General features: G+C 43.0%; 1 protein-coding gene across 1 annotated transcript in view; it reads right to left on the bottom strand.

Annotated features, from left to right (window-relative positions):
• The window catches only part of nars2 (asparaginyl-tRNA synthetase 2, mitochondrial), a 49,697-nt gene extending 30,416 nt beyond the window's left edge, over positions 1-19,281 (bottom strand). Inside the window, exons 1-9 of the mRNA XM_041876705.2 lie at positions 18,945-19,281; positions 17,821-17,930; positions 15,592-15,712; positions 8,218-8,358; positions 7,979-8,059; positions 7,687-7,793; positions 7,214-7,346; positions 2,421-2,519; positions 2,255-2,292 (exon numbers count right to left, since the gene is read on the bottom strand). Of these exons, the coding sequence (XP_041732639.2) occupies positions 2,255-2,292; positions 2,421-2,519; positions 7,214-7,346; positions 7,687-7,793; positions 7,979-8,059; positions 8,218-8,358; positions 15,592-15,712; positions 17,821-17,930; positions 18,945-19,070 (956 nt within the window). The 5' untranslated portion in view covers positions 19,071-19,281. The remainder of the gene's footprint in view (positions 1-2,254; positions 2,293-2,420; positions 2,520-7,213; positions 7,347-7,686; positions 7,794-7,978; positions 8,060-8,217; positions 8,359-15,591; positions 15,713-17,820; positions 17,931-18,944) is intronic.
• Between the last annotated feature and the right edge of the window lie 4 nt (positions 19,282-19,285).

Raw genomic sequence — 19,285 nt, 5'->3', positions numbered from 1 at the left:
CCAATACACACACTGCATACGCCCCAATACACACACTGCATACGCCCCAATACACACACTGCATACGCCCCAATACACACACTGCATACGCCCCAATACACACACTGCATACGCCCCAATACACACACTACATATGCCCCAATACACACTGCATATGCCCCAATACACACACTGCATACACCCCAATACACACTGCATATGCCCCAATACACACACTACATACGCCCCAATACACACTGCATACGCCCCAATACACACACTGCATACGCCCCAATACACACACTGCATACGCCCAATACACACACTGCATACGCCCCAATACACACACTACATACGCCCCAATACACACTGCATATGCCCCAATACACACACTACATATGCCCCAATACACACACTACATACGCCCCAATACACACACTGCATACGCCCCAGTACACACACTGCATACGCCCCAATACACACACTGCATACGCCCCAATACACACACTGCATACACCCCAATACACACACTGCATACGCCCCAATACACACACTGCATACGCCCCAATACACACACTGCATACGCCCCAATACACACACTGCATACGCCCCAATACACACACTGCATACGCCCCAATACACACACTGCATACGCCCCAATACACACTACATACGCCCTGTCTATTATCTATCCTGTTGCCTAGTCACTTTACCCCTACCTACAGTATACTGCTGCTACTGTCTATTATCTATCCTGTTGTCTAGTCACTTTACCCCTACCTACAGTATACTGCTGCTACTGTCTATTATCTATTCTGTTGTCTAGTCACTTTACCCCTACCTACAGTATACTGCTGCTACTGTCTATTATCTATCCTGTTGTCTAGTCACTTTACCCCTACCTACAGTATACTGCTGCTACTGTCTATTATCTATCCTGTTGCCTAGTCACTTTACCCCTACCTACAGTATACTGCTGCTACTGTCTATTATCTATCCTGTTGTCTAGTCACTTTACCCCTACCTACAGTATACTGCTGCTACTGTCTATTATCTATCCTGTTGCCTAGTCACTTTACCCCTACCTACAGTATACTGCTGCTACTGTCTATTATCTATCCTGTTGCCTAGTCACTTTATCTCTACCTACAGTATACTGCTGCTACTGTCTATTATCTATCCTGTTGTCTAGTCACTTTATCCCTACCTACAGTATATATACATAGCTACCTCAATTACCTTGTGCACCTGCACATGGACTCGGTACTGGTACTTCCTGTATATAGCCATGTTATTTTCTACTTCCTGTATATAGCCATGTTATTTTCTACTTCCTGTATATAGCCATGTTATTTTCTACTTCCTGTATATAGCCATGTTATTTTCTACTTCATGTATATAGCCATGTTATATTCTACTTCCTGTATATAGCCATGTTATTTTCTACTTCCTGTATATAGCCATGTTATTTTCTACTTCCTGTATATAGCCACGTTATTTTCAACTTCCTGTATATAGCCACGTTATTTCTACTTCCTGTATATAGCCATGTTGTTTTCTACTACCTGTATATAGCCATGTTATATTCTACTTCCTGTATATAGCCATGTTATATTCTACTTCCTGTATATAGCCATGTTATTTTCAACTTCCTGTATATAGCCACGTTATTTCTACTTCCTGTATATAGCCATGTTATTTTCTACTTCCTGTATATAGCCATGTTATTTTCTACTTCCTGTATATAGCCATGTTATTCTACTCCCTGTATATAGCCATGTTATTTTCTACTTCCTGTATATAGCCATGTTATTTTCTACTTCCTGTATATAGCCATGTTATTTTCTACTTCCTGTATATAGCCATGATATTTTCTACTTCCTGTATATAGCCATGTTATTTTCTACTTCCTGTATATAGCCATGTTATTTTCTACTTCCTGTATATAGTCATGTTATTTTCTACTCCCTGTATGTAGCCATGTTATTTTCTACTTCCTGTATGTAGCCATGTTATTTTCTACTTCCTGTATATAGCCATGTTATTGTTATTCCACATGTTCCCATTTCTATTTAGTCTACACCTGTTGTTTACCAAGCATGTGACAAATACAATTTGATTTGGATTTGATTTAGATTGGTAGAGGTGAGACATGGTATGCGACCTAAATGGCAACCTATTTCCTATATAGTGCACTACTTTTGAACAGGGCCCTATGGGAATAGGGTGCCATTTGGGACACAGAATAGCTTGCATAATCATGATACACACTTACACATTAAAACTCTTCTTCATCATTAGATCCACATTGTCCTAGGGAGAAACAGAGAAAACAGAATCATCTCTAGTTTAGGTCAATAGGGTGAGGGGAGTTCAAGGTTCGTTCAATATGTTCAAAGAATATGCACGGTATTGCGTTTAGATATTTTCTGGTGTCTCACCCTGTGTCCAGGTGACACCTGTTTGTGACATAAAGCCACATCTTCAGGACACTGAGCGAGGAGATGTCCTGTTGTAGACCTGAACAAGTCTTCCATCACCTGAAGAGGCAAGGAGACCAGTTAACGCTGAGTCATTTAGTCAATCAGGACTAGAAGGAGACCAGTTAACGCTGAGTCATTTAGTCAATCAGGACTAGGAGGAGACCAGTTAATGCAGAGTCATTTAGTCAATCAGGACTAGAAGGAGACCAGTTAACGCTGAGTCATTTAGTCAATCAGGACTAGGAGGAGACCAGTTAATGCTGAGTCATTTAGTCAATCAGGACTAGAAGGAGACCAGTTAACGCTGAGTCATTTAGTCAATCAGGACTAGGAGGAGACCAGTTAATGCAGAGTCATTTAGTCAACCAGGACTAGAAGGAGACCAGTTAATGCTGAGTCATTTAGTCAATCAGGACTAGAAGGAGACCAGTTAATGCTGAGTCATTTAGTCAATCAGGACTAGAAGGAGACCAGTTAATGCCGAGTCATTTAGTCAATCAGGACTAGAAGGAGACCAGTTAATGCCGAGTCATTTAGTCAATCAGGACTAGAAGGAGACCAGTTAACGCTGAGTCATTTAGTCAATCAGGACTAGAAGGAGACCAGTTAATGCTGAGTCATTTAGTCAATCAGGACTAGAGGGAGACCAGTTAATGCAGAGTCATTTAGTCAATCAGGACTAGAAGGAGACCAGTTAATGCAGAGTCATTTAGTCAATCAGGACTAGAGGGAGACCAGTTAATGCAGAGTCATTTAGTCAATCAGGACTAGAAGGAGACCAGTTAATGCAGAGTCATTTAGTCAATCAGGACTAGAAGGAGACCAGTTAACGCTGAGTCATTTAGTCAATCAGGACTAGAAGGAGACCAGTTAATGCTGAGTCATTTAGTCAATCAGGACTAGAGGGAGACCAGTTAATGCAGAGTCATTTAGTCAATCAGGACTAGAAGAAGACCAGTTAACGCTGAGTCATTTAGTCAATCAGGACTAGAAGGAGACCAGTTAATGCTGAGTCATTTAGTCAATCAGGACTAGAAGGAGACCAGTTAATGCTGAGTCATTTAGTCAATCAGGACTAGAGGGAGACCAGTTAATGCAGAGTCATTTAGTCAATCAGGACTAGGAGGAGACCAGTTAACGGTGAGTCATTTAGTCAATCAGGACTAGAGGGAGACCAGTTAACGCTGAGTCATTTAGTCAATCAGGACTAGGAGGAGACCAGTTAACGCTGAGTCATTTAGTCAATCAGGACTAGAACGAGACCAGTTAATGCTGAGTCATTTAGTCAATCAGGACTAGAAGGAGACCAGTTAATGCAGAGTCATTTAGTCAATCAGGACTAGGAGGAGACCAGTTAACGCTGAGTCATTTAGTCAATCAGGACTAGAAGGAGACCAGTTAACGCTGAGTCATTTAGTCAATCAGGACTAGAAGGAGACCAGTTAATGCAGAGTCATTTAGTCAATCAGGACTAGAAGGAGACCAGTTAATGCTGAGTCATTTAGTCAATCAGGACTAGAAGGAGACCAGTTAATGCAGAGTCATTTAGTCAATCAGGACTAGAAGGAGACCAGTTAATGCTGAGTCATTTAGTCAATCAGGACTAGAAGGAGACCAGTTAATGCTGAGTCATTTAGTCAATCAGGACTAGAAGGAGACCAGTTAATGCTGAGTCATTTAGTCAATCAGGACTAGAAGGAGACCAGTTAATGCAGAGTCATTTAGTCAATCAGGACTAGAAGGAGACCAGTTAATGCTGAGTCATTTAGTCAATCAGGACTAGAAGGAGACCAGTTAATGCAGAGTCATTTAGTCAATCAGGACTAGAAGGAGACCAGTTAATGCAGAGTCATTTAGTCAATCAGGACTAGAAGGAGACCAGTTAATGCTGAGTCATTTAGTCAATCAGGACTAGAAGGAGACCAGTTAATGCTGAGTCATTTAGTCAATCAGGACTAGAGGGAGACCAGTTAATGCTGAGTCATTTAGTCAATCAGGACTAGGAGACCAGTTAATGCAGAGTCATTTAGTCAATCAGGACTAGGAGACCAGTTAATGCAGAGTCATTTAGTCAATCAGGACTAGGAGGAGACAAGTTAATGCTGAGTCATTTAGTCAATCAGGACTAGAAGGAGACCAGTTAATGCTGAGTCATTTAGTCAATCAGGACTAGAAGGAGACCAGTTAATGCTGAGTCATTTAGTCAATCAGGACTAGAAGGAGACCAGTTAATGCTGAGTCATTTAGTCAATCAGGACTAGAAGGAGACCAGTTAATGCAGAGTCATTTAGTCAATCAGGACTAGAAGGAGACCAGTTAATGCAGAGTCATTTAGTCAATCAGGACTAGGAGGAGACCAGTTAATGCAGAGTCATTTAGTCAATCAGGACTAGAAGGAGACCAGTTAATGCTGAGTCATTTAGTCAATCAGGACTAGAAGGAGACCAGTTAATGCTGAGTCATTTAGTCAATCAGGACTAGAAGGAGACCAGTTAATGCTGAGTCATTTAGTCAATCAGGACTAGAAGGAGACCAGTTAATGCTGAGTCATTTAGTCAATCAGGACTAGAAGGAGACCAGTTAACGCTGAGTCATTTAGTCAATCAGGACTAGAAGGAGACCAGTTAACGCTGAGTCATTTAGTCAATCAGGACTAGAAGGAGACCAGTTAACGCTGAGTCATTTAGTCAATCAGGACTAGAAGGAGACCAGTTAACGCTGAGTCATTTAGTCAATCAGGACTAGAAGGAGACCAGTTAACGCTGAGTCATTTAGTCAATCAGGACTAGAAGGAGACCAGTTAATGCTGAGTCATTTAGTCAATCAGGACTAGAAGGAGACCAGTTAATGCTGAGTCATTTAGTCAATCAGGACTAGAAGGAGACCAGTTAAAGCTGAGTCATTTAGTCAATCAGGACTAGAAGGAGACCAGTTAATGCTGAGTCATTTAGTCAATCAGGACTAGAAGGAGACCAGTTAATGCTGAGTCATTTAGTCAATCAGGACTAGGAGGAGACCAGTTAATGCAGAGTCATTTAGTCAATCAGGACTAGAAGGAGACCAGTTAATGCTGAGTCATTTAGTCAATCAGGACTAGAAGGAGACCAGTTAATGCAGAGTCATTTAGTCAATCAGGACTAGAAGGAGACCAGTTAATGCTGAGTCATTTAGTCAATCAGGACTAGAAGGAGACCAGTTAACGCTGAGTCATTTAGTCAATCAGGACTAGAAGGAGACCAGTTAATGCTGAGTCATTTAGTCAATCAGGACTAGGAGGAGACCAGTTAATGCAGAGTCATTTAGTCAATCAGGACTAGGAGACCAGTTAATGCAGAGTCATTTAGTCAATCAGGACTAGAACGAGACCAGTTAATGCTGAGTCATTTAGTCAATCAGGACTAGAAGGAGACCAGTTAATGCTGAGTCATTTAGTCAATCAGGACTAGGAGGAGACCAGTTAATGCAGAGTCATTTAGTCAATCAGGACTAGGAGACCAGTTAATGCAGAGTCATTTAGTCAATCAGGACTAGAACGAGACCAGTTAATGCTGAGTCATTTAGTCAATCAGGACTAGAATGAGACCAGTTAATGCTGAGTCATTTAGTCAATCAGGACTAGAAGGAGACCAGTTAATGCTGAGTCATTTAGTCAATCAGGACTAGAAGGAGACCAGTTAATGCTGAGTCATTTAGTCAATCAGGACTAGAAGGAGACCAGTTAATGCAGAGTCATTTAGTCAATCAGGACTAGAAGGAGACCAGTTAATGCAGAGTCATTTAGTCAATCAGGACTAGGAGGCCATATATCAACACTGGATCAAACGGATAAATTAACTGATTCCACATTGAGTTCTTGAGACAGGTCTCCCTCGATACATCAATATACAGGATAAAATAAAATACATAAGGTCATAAGGTCCTCTGGTGACCGTGGGAAAGATCTCTGCCTCAACAATAGAACTAGTTAAATACATTTTATTCAGTCTTCATACTGTGTTAAGGGACTTACACTGAGTGAACAAAACATTAGGAACACCTTCCTAATATTGAGTTGCAGCTTCTTCAACAGCGTGACTTTAGATCATTAGAAAGCATTCGCCAAAAGCCACAAAATACACCGGAATGGATTTCTGCAAATATGTAAAAACACCACGGGAGTCCTCTACAAGTTGGTTTTGTAGCATAAAATAGGAATTTGATATTTTTGACTGATATTATGATTGTCTGTTTGTTTCATATCTGCAAAGTTGTTAAAACGCTGTCAGTTCCACTTTAAATCTTTTGTCTTGCCCATTCACCCTCTGAATGGCACACATACACAATCCATGTCTCAATTGTCTCCAGGCTTAGAAATCCTTCTTTAAACCTGCCTCCTCCCCTTCATCTACACTGATTGAAGTGGATTTAACAAGTGACATCAATAAGGGATCATACTGTTCACCTGGATTCACCTGGTCAGTCTATGTCATGGAAAGAGCAGGTGTTCTTAATGTTTTGTACACTCTCATAATATCCTCTAGGGCTCTCCTCGGGGACCCCCAGACGTTTCACAATTTTGTTGAAGCCCTGAACTAGCTCCCCTGATCCAAGTAGTCAAAATAGTTCAAATACATGGAAGAGCAGAGGGGTTCCCCGAGTAGAGGCTTGATAACCCCTGCTCTAGTGACTGTGGTGATCTCTGCCTCCACCGTATACTGTAGAATATTACTAGTTAGAAACTATTTATATAAAAGGGGACTTATATTACATACCTTCATAAGATCCTCCAGTGACTGTGTGAAGGGGACCTCTGCCTCCACCATGTAGAACTCAGCCAGGTGACGTCTGCTCTGGGAGTGCTCTGCTCGGAACGTTGGTCCGAAAGTGTACACTCCAGGAAACGCCCTTGGAAGAGACGTAGAAACACTGCATTCGTACAATACACTCTCAGGATCTTATGAATGAATGAGTGAGTGAGTGAAGGAGTGAATGAATGGATGACTGACTTTCTGAATGAATGAGTGAGTGAGTGAATGAGTGAATGAATGGAATACTGACTGACCAAAAGACTGACTGACTTTCTGAATGAATGAATGAGTGAGTGAGTGAGTGAGTGAGTGAGTGAGTGAGTGAGTGAGTGAGTGAGTGAGTGAGTGAGTGAGTGAGTGAGTGAGTGAGTGAGTGAGTGAGTGAGTGAATGACTGACTTTCTGAATGAATGGTACTGAGCACCAGTATGTCCTCACCCAGCCATGACCTCCAGGTGCAGCTGCCCAGAGACAGTCAGGTACGCTGGGACGGAGAAGAAGTGTTGGTGCCCCTCCTCGTCCCGGTTCTTCTGCTGACCTGCAGGCTGAGGGAAACATGGAAGACACATTAAGCCTTCTCTTTAAAAAAGAACAACCTGACAACCGGATGTGTTGTAGAAACTAAACTGATCTCCATGTGCTGACATACCAAGTCGTATTATTCTAACTTCATCACGTTGTTGATCGTCAGACTAGAATTGTGATTCTCTGACAGACAGATAGATCTCACCTCCACCTGGAAGAGCTCCCCTGCCCCTTCACAGTCATTAGAGGTGAGGACTGGGGTGTGGATCTGAATAAAGCCCTTCTCCTGCAACAACAACAACAGCACTACCATTATCACCACCACACTCTTCACACTATTGGTCAGCTTGGATATTTGATTTTCACGTTGGCACAGTAGGCAGAGCTACAGTTGGTCTAACAATGACATTCTAGTCTACTGGACTAACATTGGTCTCATCTCACCTTGAAATATTCATGTATAGCTGTGGTGGCTTCGCTTCGTATTCTCAGCAGGGAACTGAAGGCGTTGGTTCGACACCTCAGGTGAGGAAACTGACGGATGTATTCCAGGCCATGCTTCTCCTTGATCTTAAAGGGAAAGTCCTGAAACCAGAGAGCGTGGTAACTGGGTCTGAAACCAGAGAGCATGGTAACTGGGTCTGAAACCAGAGAGCGTGGTAACTGGGTCTGAAACCAGAGAGCATGGTAACTGGGTCTGAAACCAGAGAGCGTGGTAACTGGGTCTGAAACCAGAGAGCACGGTAACTGGGTCTGAAACCAGAGAGCATGGTAACTGGGTCTGAAACCAGAGAGCGTGGTAACTGGGTCTGAAACCAGAGAGCATGGTAACTGGGTCTGAAACCAGAGAGCGTGGTAACTGGGTCTGAAACCAGAGAGCACGGTAACTGGGTCTGAAACCAGAGACCACGGTAACTGGGTCTGAAACCAGAGAGCATGGTAACTGGGTCTGAAACCAGAGACCACGGTAACTGGGTCTGAAACCAGAGACCACGTTAACTGGGTCTGAAACCAGAGAGCGTGGTAACTGGGTCTGAAACCAGAGACCACGGTAACTGGGTCTGAAACCAGAGACCACGTTAACTGGGTCTGAAACCAGAGAGCGTGGTAACTGGGTCTAAAACCAGAGAGCATGGTAACTGGGTCTGAAACCAGAGACCACGGTAACTGGGTCTGAAACCAGAGAGCATGGTAACTGGGTCTGAAACCAGAGAGCATGGTAACTGGGTCTGAAACCAGAGAGCATGGTAACTGGGTCTGAAACCAGAGAGCATGGTAACTGGGTCTGAAACCAGAGAGCATGGTAACTGGGTCTGAAACCAGAGAGCGTGGTAACTGGGTCTGAAACCAGAGAGCACGGTAACTGGGTCTGAAACCAGAGAGCATGGTAACTGGGTCTGAAACCAGAGACCACGGTAACTGGGTCTGAAACCAGAGAGCATGGTAACTGGGTCTGAAACCAGAGACCACGTTAACTGGGTCTGAAACCAGAGAGCACGGTAACTGGGTCTGAAACCAGAGACCACGTTAACTGGGTCTGAAACCAGAGAGCATGGTAACTGGGTCTGAAACCAGAGAGCATGGTAACTGGGTCTGAAACCAGAGACCACGTTAACTGGGTCTGAAACCAGAGAGCATGGTAACTGGGTCTGAAACCAGAGACCACGTTAACTGGGTCTGAAACCAGAGACCACGTTAACTGGGTCTGAAACCAGAGAGCATGGTAACTGGGTCTGAAACCAGAGACCACGGTAACTGGGTCTGAAACCAGAGAGCATGGTAACTGGGTCTGAAACCAGAGACCACGTTAACTGGGTCTGAAACCAGAGACCACGTTAACTGGGTCTGAAACCAGAGAGCACGGTAACTGGGTCTGAAACCAGAGAGCACGGTAACTGGGTCTGAAACCAGAGAGCATGGTAACTGGGTCTGAAACCAGAGAGCATGGTAACTGGGTCTGAAACCAGAGAGCATGGTAACTGGGTCTGAAACCAGAGAGCATGGTAACTGGGTCTGAAACCAGAGAGCACGGTAACTGGGTCTGAAACCAGAGAGCATGGTAACTGGGTCTGAAACCAGAGACCACGGTAACTGGGTCTGAAACCAGAGAGCACGGTAACTGGGTCTGAAACCAGAGACCACGGTAACTGGGTCTGAAACCAGAGACCACGGTAACTGGGTCTGAAACCAGAGACCACGTTAACTGGGTCTGAAACCAGAGAGCATGGTAACTGGGTCTGAAACCAGAGAGCATGGTAACTGGGTCTGAAACCAGAGAGCATGGTAACTGGGTCTGAAACCAGAGAGCATGGTAACTGGGTCTGAAACCAGAGACCACGGTAACTGGGTCTGAAACCAGAGAGCACGGTAACTGGGTCTGAAACCAGAGAGCATGGTAACTGGGTCTGAAACAAGAGAGCATGGTAACTGGGTCTGAAACCAGAGAGCATGGTAACTGGGTCTGAAACCAGAGACCACGGTAACTGGGTCTGAAACCAGAGAGCACGGTAACTGGGTCTGAAACCAGAGAGCATGGTAACTGGGTCTGAAACAAGAGAGCATGGTAACTGGGTCTGAAACCAGAGAGCATGGTAACTGGGTCTGAAACCAGAGAGCATGGTAACTGGGTCTGAAACCAGAGAGCATGGTAACTGGGTCTGAAACAAGAGAGCATGGTAACTGGGTCTGAAACCAGAGAGCATGGTAACTGGGTCTGAAACCAGAGCTGATGCAAGCCAAAAGTAGGCTACACACTCAATTAAAAGCATAAAAGTAAGTTATAACAAATGTACAACAAAACAATTACAGGTTAGCCTATAACATATTAATAATGAAACAATCATGATCTGATAGTTAGATACAGTCAGTCTAAAAAGATAGTCAGTGTCATAACTGAGAATGGAGCCTCGAGTGTCTTTAAGATGTTATGATACACTGTGTGCACAATTATTAGGCAAGTTGTATGTTTGAGGATTCATTTTATTATTGAACAACTACAGTGCTCTCGGTCAATCCAAAATGTTAATAAACCTCAAACCCAAATATTTAAAGAAAGTAAAAGTGAGGTTTTGGCTTTCTTTGGAGAATATCTACGTGTGCACAATTATTGGGCAACTATTAGCGTGCAGAATTATTATGCAGCTAAATGAAAAACGAAACGTTCCCCATCTCACTTGTTTATTTTCATCTGTTAAAGTGGGAATAATAAACAAACAACTCAAAATGTACAAATAAACATTTCTGACATTAAAAAAAAACATCAGTGACCTGGCTATAGCCACCCTTCTTTTCAATACGTCATAAGCCTTCCATCCATGGAGTCTGTCAGTTTCTGGATCTGTTGACGATCAACTTTTTGTGCAGCAGCAACCACAGCCTCCCGGACACTGGTCAGAGAGGGGTACTGTTTTCCTTCCCCGTAAATCCGCCGTTTAAGAAGGGACCACAAGTTCTCAATAGGGTTTAGGTCAGGTGAGGAAGGGGGGGCCTTGTCATTATTCTTTCATCTTTAAGGCCTTTACTGGCTAGCCACGCGGCGGAGTACTTCGATGCATGCGATGGAGCATTGTCCTGCATAAAAATCATGGTCTTCTTGAAAGATGCAGACTTTTTCCTGTACCACTGCTTGAAGAAAGTGTCTTCTAAAAACTGGCAGTAGGTTTGGGAGTTGAGTTTGAGTCCATCTTCAACCCGAAAAGATCCAACTAGCTCATCTTTAATAATACCAGCCCATACCAGTACCCCACCTCCACCTTGCTGGCGTCTGAGTCGAAGTGAAGCGCCGTGCCCGTTACTGATCCAGCCACGGGCCCATCAAGAGTCACTCTCATCTCATCAGTCCGTAAAACCTTTGAAAAATCTGTCTTCAGATATTTCTTGGCCCAGTCTTGACATTTCAACTTATGCGTCTTGTTCAGTGGTTGTCGTGTTTCATCCTTCCTTACCTTGGCCCTGTCTCTGAGCACTGAACACCTTGTACTTCTTCTCCAGGTAGGTTGCAGTTCTGGAATATGACAGCACTGGAGGATAATGGGTTCCTGGTAGCTTCACGTTTGATTCTTCTCAAATCTTTGGCAGTTAATTTGCCTATTTTTTTCTCAACACGGTTCTTGCGACTCTGTTGACTATTTGCTACAAAACGTTTGATGGTTCTGTGATCACGCCCCAATATCTTAGCAATTTCAAGAGTGCTGCATCCCTCTGAAATACTTTTTACAATTTTTGACTTTTCAGAGTCAGTTAAATCTATTTTTTGGCCCATTTTGCCAGAGGAAAAGAAGCTGCCTAATAATTATATACACCTTGATATAGGGTGTTGATCTCCTTAGGCCACACCCTCCCTCATTACACAAATACACATCACCTGATATGCTTAAATCCAATAAGCGTTCCAGTTTATACAGCTTGGGGTTGGGAAATATGCATAATAATGATGATATGGTCAAAATACTGACTTGCCTAATAATTGTGCACACAGTGTATATTTCCCACAGGGTTACATTCTCCAACCACATCTATCTGGTTATATATTTACCACAGGGTTACATTCTCCAACCACATCTATCTGGTTATATATTTACCACAGGGTTACATTCTCCAACCACATCTATCTGGTTATATATTTACCACAGGGTTACATTCTCCAACCACATCTATCTGGTTATATATTTACCACAGGGTTACATTCTCCAACCACATCTATCTGGTTATATATTTACCACAGGGTTACATTCTCCAACCACATCTATCTGGTTATATATTTACCACAGGGTTACATTCTCCAACCACATCTATCTGGTTATATATTTACCACAGGGTTACATTCTCCAACCACATCTATCTGGTTATATATTTACCACAGGGTTACATTCTCCAACCACATCTATCTGGTTATATATTTACCACAGGGTTACATTCTCCAACCACATCTATCTGGTTATATATTTACCACAGGGTTACATTCTCCAACCACATCTATCTGGTTATATATTTACCACAGGGTTACATTCTCCAACCACATCTATCTGGTTATATATTTACCACAGGGTTACATTCTCCAACCACATCTATCTGGTTATATATTTACCACAGGGTTACATTCTCCAACCACATCTATCTGGTTATATATTTACCACAGGGTTACATTCTCCAACCACATCTATCTGGTTATATATTTACCACAGGGTTACATTCTCCAACCACATCCATCTGGTTATATACACTGCTCAAAAAAATAAAGGGAACACTAAAATAACATCCTAGATCTGAATGAATGAAATAATCGTATTAAATAATTTGTTCTTTACATAGTTGAATGTGCTGACAACAAAATCACACAAAAATTATCAATGGAAATCAAATGTATCAACCCATGGAGGTCTGGATTTGGAGTCACCCTCAAAATTAAAGTGGAAAACCACACTACAGGCTGATCCAACTTTGATGTAATGTCCTTAAAACAAGTCAAAATGAGGCTCAGTAGTGTGTGTGGCCTCCACGTGCCTGTATGACCTCCCTACAACGCCTGGGCATGCTCCTGATGAGGTGGCGGATGGTCTACTGAGGGATCTTCTCCCAGACCTGGACTAAAGCATCCGCCAACTCCTGGATAGTCTGTGGTGCAACGTGGCGTTGGTGGATGGAGCGAGACATGATGTCCCAGATGTGCTCAATTGGATTCAGGTCTGGGGAACGGGCGGGCCAGTCCATAGCATCGATGCCTTCCTCTTGCAGGAACTGCTGACACACTCCAGCCACATGAGGTCTAGCATTGTCTTGCATTAGGAGGAACCCAGGGCCAACCGCACCAGCATATGGTCTCACAAGGGGTCTGAGGATCTCATCTCGGTACCTAATGGCAGTCAGGCTACCTCTGGCGAGCACATGGAGGGCTGTGCGGCCCCCCAAAGAAATGCCACCCCACACCATGACTGACCCACCGCCAAACCGGTCATGCTGGAGGATGTTGCAGGCAGCAGAATGTTCTCCACGGCGTCTCCAGACTCTGTCACGTCTGTCACATGTGCTCAGTGTGAACCTGCTTTCATCTGTAAAGAGCACAGGGCGCCAGTGGCGAATTTGCCAATCTTGGTGTTCTCTGGCAAATGCCAAACGTCCTGCACGGTGTTGGGCTGTAAGCACAGCCCCCACCTGTGGACGTCGGGCCCTCATACCACCCTCATGGAGTCTGTTTCTGACCGTTTGAGCAGACACATGCACATTTGTGGCCTGCTGGAGGTCATTTTGCAGGGCTCTGGCAGTGCTCCTCCTGCTCCTCCTTGCACAAAGGCGGAGGTAGCAGTCCTGCTGCTGGGTTGTTGCCCTCCTACGGCCTCCTCCACGTCTCCTGATGTACTGGCCTGTCTCCTGGTAGCGCCTCCATGCTCTGGACACTACGCTGACAGACACAGCAAACCTTCTTGCCACAGCTCGCATTGATGTGCCATCCTGGATGAGCTGCACTACCTGAGCCACTTGTGTGGGTTGTAGACTCCGTCTCATGCTACCACTAGAGTGAAAGCACCGCCAGCATTCAAAAGTGACCAAAACATCAGCCAGGAAGCATAGGAACTGAGAAGTGGTCTGTGGTCACCACCTGCAAAACCAGTTATTTATTGGGGGTGTCTTGCTAATTGCCTATAATTTCCACCTGTTGTCTATTCCATTTGCACAACAGCATGTGACATTTATTGTCAATTAGTGTTGTTTCCTAAGTGGACAGTTTGATTTCACAGAAGTGTGATTGACTTGGAGTTACATTGTGTTGTTTAAGTGTTCCCTTTATTTTTTTGAGCAGTGTATTTACCACAGGATTACATTCTCCAACCACATCGATCTGGTTATATATTTACCACAGAATTACATTCTCCAACCACATCTATCTGGTTATATATTTACCACAGGATTACATTCTCCAACCACATCGTTCTGGTTATATATTTACCACAGGGTTACATTCTCCAACCACATCTATCTGGTTATATATTTACCACAGGGTTACATTCTCCAACCACATCTATCTGGTTATATATTTACCACAGGGTTACATTCTCCAACCACATCTATCTGGTTATATATTTACCACAGGATTACATTCTCCAACCACATCGATCTGGTTATATATTTCCCACAGGGTTACATTCTCCAACCACATCTATCTGGTTATATATTTACCACAGGGTTACATTCTCCAACCACATCTATCTGGTTATATATTTACCACAGGATTACATTCTCCAACCACATCGATCTGGTTATATATTTACCACAGAATTACATTCTCCAACCACATCTATCTGGTTATATATTTACCACAGGATTACATTCTCCAACCACATCGTTCTGGTTATATATTTACCACAGGGTTACATTCTCCAACCACATCGATCTGGTTATATATTTACCACAGGATTACATTCTCTAACCACATCGATCTGGTTATATATTTCCCACAGGGTTACATTCTCCAACCACATCTATCTGGTTATATATTTACCACAGGGTTACATTCTCCAACCACATCTATCTGGTTATATATTTACCACAGGGTTACATTCTCCAACCACATCGATCAGGTTATATATTTACCACAGGGTTACATTCTCCAACCACATCGATCTGATTATATATTTACCACAGGATTACATTCTCCAACCACATCGATCTGTATTATATATTTACCACAGGGTTACATTCTCCAACCACATCTATCTGGTTATATATTTACCACAGGGTTACATTCTCCAACCACATCGATCTGATTATATATTTACCACAGGGTTACATTCTCCAACCACATCTATCTAGTTATATATTTACCACAGGGTTACAATCTCCAACCACATCGATCTGATCAGCATGTAGTTCCACCTCCTGCTTACGGCTGGGACTCTTGAGCAGGCTTCCCGAGATCTCCACGGCACTCCCGAACGTCAGCAGTCTGGACAAGAAGAAACAACCAGGAAAGAACAGCGGCGTAATAATTAAGCCAATGGAAAAAAAAGACTCATGATAGGTACAGTAACATAGAATATCATTTGATACATCGTATAGCTACACAAGTCAATCCAACCCCAACTTACATCAGTCCCAAACGGCACCATATACAGTGGGGGGAAAAAGTATTTAGTCAGCCACCAATTGTGCAAGTTCTCCCACTTAAAAAGATGAGAGAGGCCTGTAATTTTCATCATAGGTACACGTCAACTATGACAGACAAAATGAGAAAGAAAAATCCAGAAAATCACATTGTAGGATTTTTAATGAATTTATTTGCAAATTATGGTGGAAAATAAGTATTTGGTCACCTACAAACAAGCAAGATTTCTGGCTCTCACAGACCTGTAACTTCTTCTTTAAAAGGCTCCTCTGTCCTCCACTCGTTACCTGTATTAATGGCACCTGTTTGAACTTGTTATCAGTATAAAAGACACCTGTCCACAACCTCAAACAGTCACACTCCAAACTCCACTATGGCCAAGACCAAAGAGCTGTCAAAGGACACCAGAAACAAAATTGTAGACCTAGGTAAGCAGCTTGGTTTAAAGAAATCAACTGTGGGAGCAATTATTAGGAAATGGAAGACATACAAGACCACTGATAATCTCCCTCGATCTGGGGCTCCACGCAAGATCTCACCCCGTGGGGTCAAAATGATCACAAGAACGGTGAGCAAAAACACCAGAACCACACGGGGGGACCTAGTGAATGACCTGCAGAGAGCTGGGACCAAAGTAACCAAGCCTACCATCAGTAACACACAACGCCGCCAGGGACTCAAATCCTGCAGTGCCAGACATGTCCCCCTGCTTAAGCCAGTACATGTCCAGGCCCGTCTGAAGTTTTGCTAGAGTGCATTTGGATGATCCAGAAGAGGATTGGGAGAATGTCATATGGTCAGATGAAACCAAAATAGAACTTCTTGGTAAAAACTCAACTCGTCGTGTTTGGAGGACAAAGAATGCTGAGTTGCATCCAAAGAACACCATACCTACTGTGAAGCATGGGGGTGGAAACATCATGCTTTGGGGCTGTTTTTCTGCAAAGGGACCAGGACGACTGATCCGTGTAAAGGAAAGAATGAATGGGGCCATGTATCGTGAGATTTTGAGTGAAAACCTCCTTCCATCAGCAAGGGCATTGAAGATGAAACGTGGCTGGGTCTTTCAGCATGACAATGATCCCAAACACACCGCCCGGACAATGAAGGAGTGGTTTCGTAAGAAGCATTTCAAGGTCCTGGAGTGGCCTAGCCAGTCTCCAGATCTCAACCCCATAGAAAATCTTTGGAGGGAGTTGAAAGTCTGTGTTGCCCAGCGACAGCCCCAAAATATCACTGCTCTAGAGGAGATCTGCATGGAGGAATGGGCCAAAATACCAGCAACAGTGTGTGAAAACCTTGTGAAGACTTACAGAAAACGTTTGACCTGTGTCATTGCCAACAAAGGGTATATAACAAAGTATTGAGAAACTTTTGTTATTGACCAAATACTTATTTTCCACCATAATTTGCAAATCAATTCATTAAAAATCCTACAATATGATTTTCTGGATTTTTTTTTCTCATTTTGTCTGTCATAGTTGACGTGTACCTATGATGAAAATTACAGGCCTCTCTCATCTTTTTAAGTGGGAGAACTTGCACAATTGGTGGCTGACTAAATACTTTTTCCCCCCACTGTATCCCACATAGCGCATTACTTTTGACCAGCGCCCTACGAACCCTGGTCTAAAGTAGTGCACTATAAAGGGAAGAGGGTACCATTTGGGACGCAAGCTGACTTTCAGGAGGATCATGCAACATAGCCTACAGGTACGTCCTTACCTGTGCAACATAGCCTACAGGTACGTCCTTACCTGTGCAACATAGCCTACAGGTACGTCCTTACCTGTGCAACATAGCCTACAGGTACGTCCTTACCTGTGCAACATAGCCTACAGGTACGTCCTTACCTGTGCAACATAGCCTACAGGTACGTCCTTACCTGTGCAACATAGCCTACAGGTACGTCCTTACCTGTGCAACATAGCCTACAGGTACGTCCTTACCTGTGGTTGAGCTCTGAGCTGGCCACTACTTGTAGAGACTGAAGGGAGCTCCCGTCATTCACATGGAGGAACAGATTCTCCTTCTGGGGTCTCACAGAGCGAACCCAGCCCTAGGATATCAGAGGGTCACAGTGGTGTAAAGTACTTAAGTAAAAATACTTTTAAATACTACTTAAGTCGTTTTTTGGGGGTATCTGTACTTTACTATTGATATTTTGACAACTTTTACTCGACTACATTCCTAAAGAAAATAATGTACTTTTTATTCCATACATTTTCCCTGACATCCAAAAGTACTCATTACATTTCGAATGCTTAGCAGGACAGTAAAATGGTCAAATTCACACACTGTAAATGATGTCTGAGTGTTGGAGTGTGCCCCTGGCTACACATAAATAAAAAATACAATGGTGCCGTCTGGTTTGCTTAATATAAAGGAAATTATTTATACTTTTAATACTTAAGTATATTTTAGCAATTACATTTACTTTTGATACTTAAGTATATTTAAAACCAAATACTTGTAGTTTTTTGCTGGGTGACTCACTTTTACTTGAGTCATTTTCTATGAAGGTATCTTTACTTTTATTCAAGTATGACAATTGGGTCGTTTTTACATTTACATTTTAGTCATTTATCAGATCTCTTATCCAGAGCGACTTACAGTTAGTGCATTCATCTTAAGATAGTTAGGTGAGACAACCAAATATCACAAGCGTATAAAGTACATTTTTACATCACTGAAGGGGACAGTACATTACATTATAGACTTTGACCAGCCCTGAGTTGAATAGCTAAATACAGCAGCCTATATTCAATCATTGAGTAATTACAAATGTAATATTGGTCCTCTGTAGCTCAATTGGTAGAGCATGGCGCTTGTAACGCCAGGGTAGTGGGTTCGATCCCCGGGTTCGATCCCCTGTGGTACGTAAAAATGTATGCGCACATGACTGTAAGTCGCTTTGGATAAAAGCGTCAGCTAAATAGCATATTATTATATTTGGAAATGAATGCTACACGGTAGCAGTGATGACCACTGAGTAGCAGACCTCCGAGGACATTCGTTCATTCACTTACTACTCATTCATTCATTTATTTGACCGTAGACACAATTACAATACCTGCACTTTGATTTTTGTTCCCACTTCTAAACTTGAGATTGCTTCGCATATTCGGAGCTTTCTGGGTGTCTTCTGGCAGTAATGTCGACATGCTTCAGTCAACCACAACACGTTAGCTCGCAACATTGTTACTACACGCCTCTAAACTGCAACGTTTAACAAATAAATAGTTTAGTTACAGACGCTAGATTATATATTATGTAGTTACAATTACTAAAAATGCTGAAGAGGATTTTCTTCATTTTGCCTGTAACATTTCGGTGCGTACAACGTTAGTTGACATTCACGTTGTCCCCGTCCTTCCTGCCTGAAGCTCACTTCCGGTTTGGGTGGTTGACTTT

Source organism: Coregonus clupeaformis, chromosome 5 (genome assembly GCF_020615455.1).
Source record: "Coregonus clupeaformis isolate EN_2021a chromosome 5, ASM2061545v1, whole genome shotgun sequence".
Taxonomy (NCBI): domain Eukaryota; kingdom Metazoa; phylum Chordata; class Actinopteri; order Salmoniformes; family Salmonidae; genus Coregonus; species Coregonus clupeaformis.
Note: the sequence above shows the minus strand (reverse complement) of the source record. Positions and strands in the feature narration are given on the sequence as shown.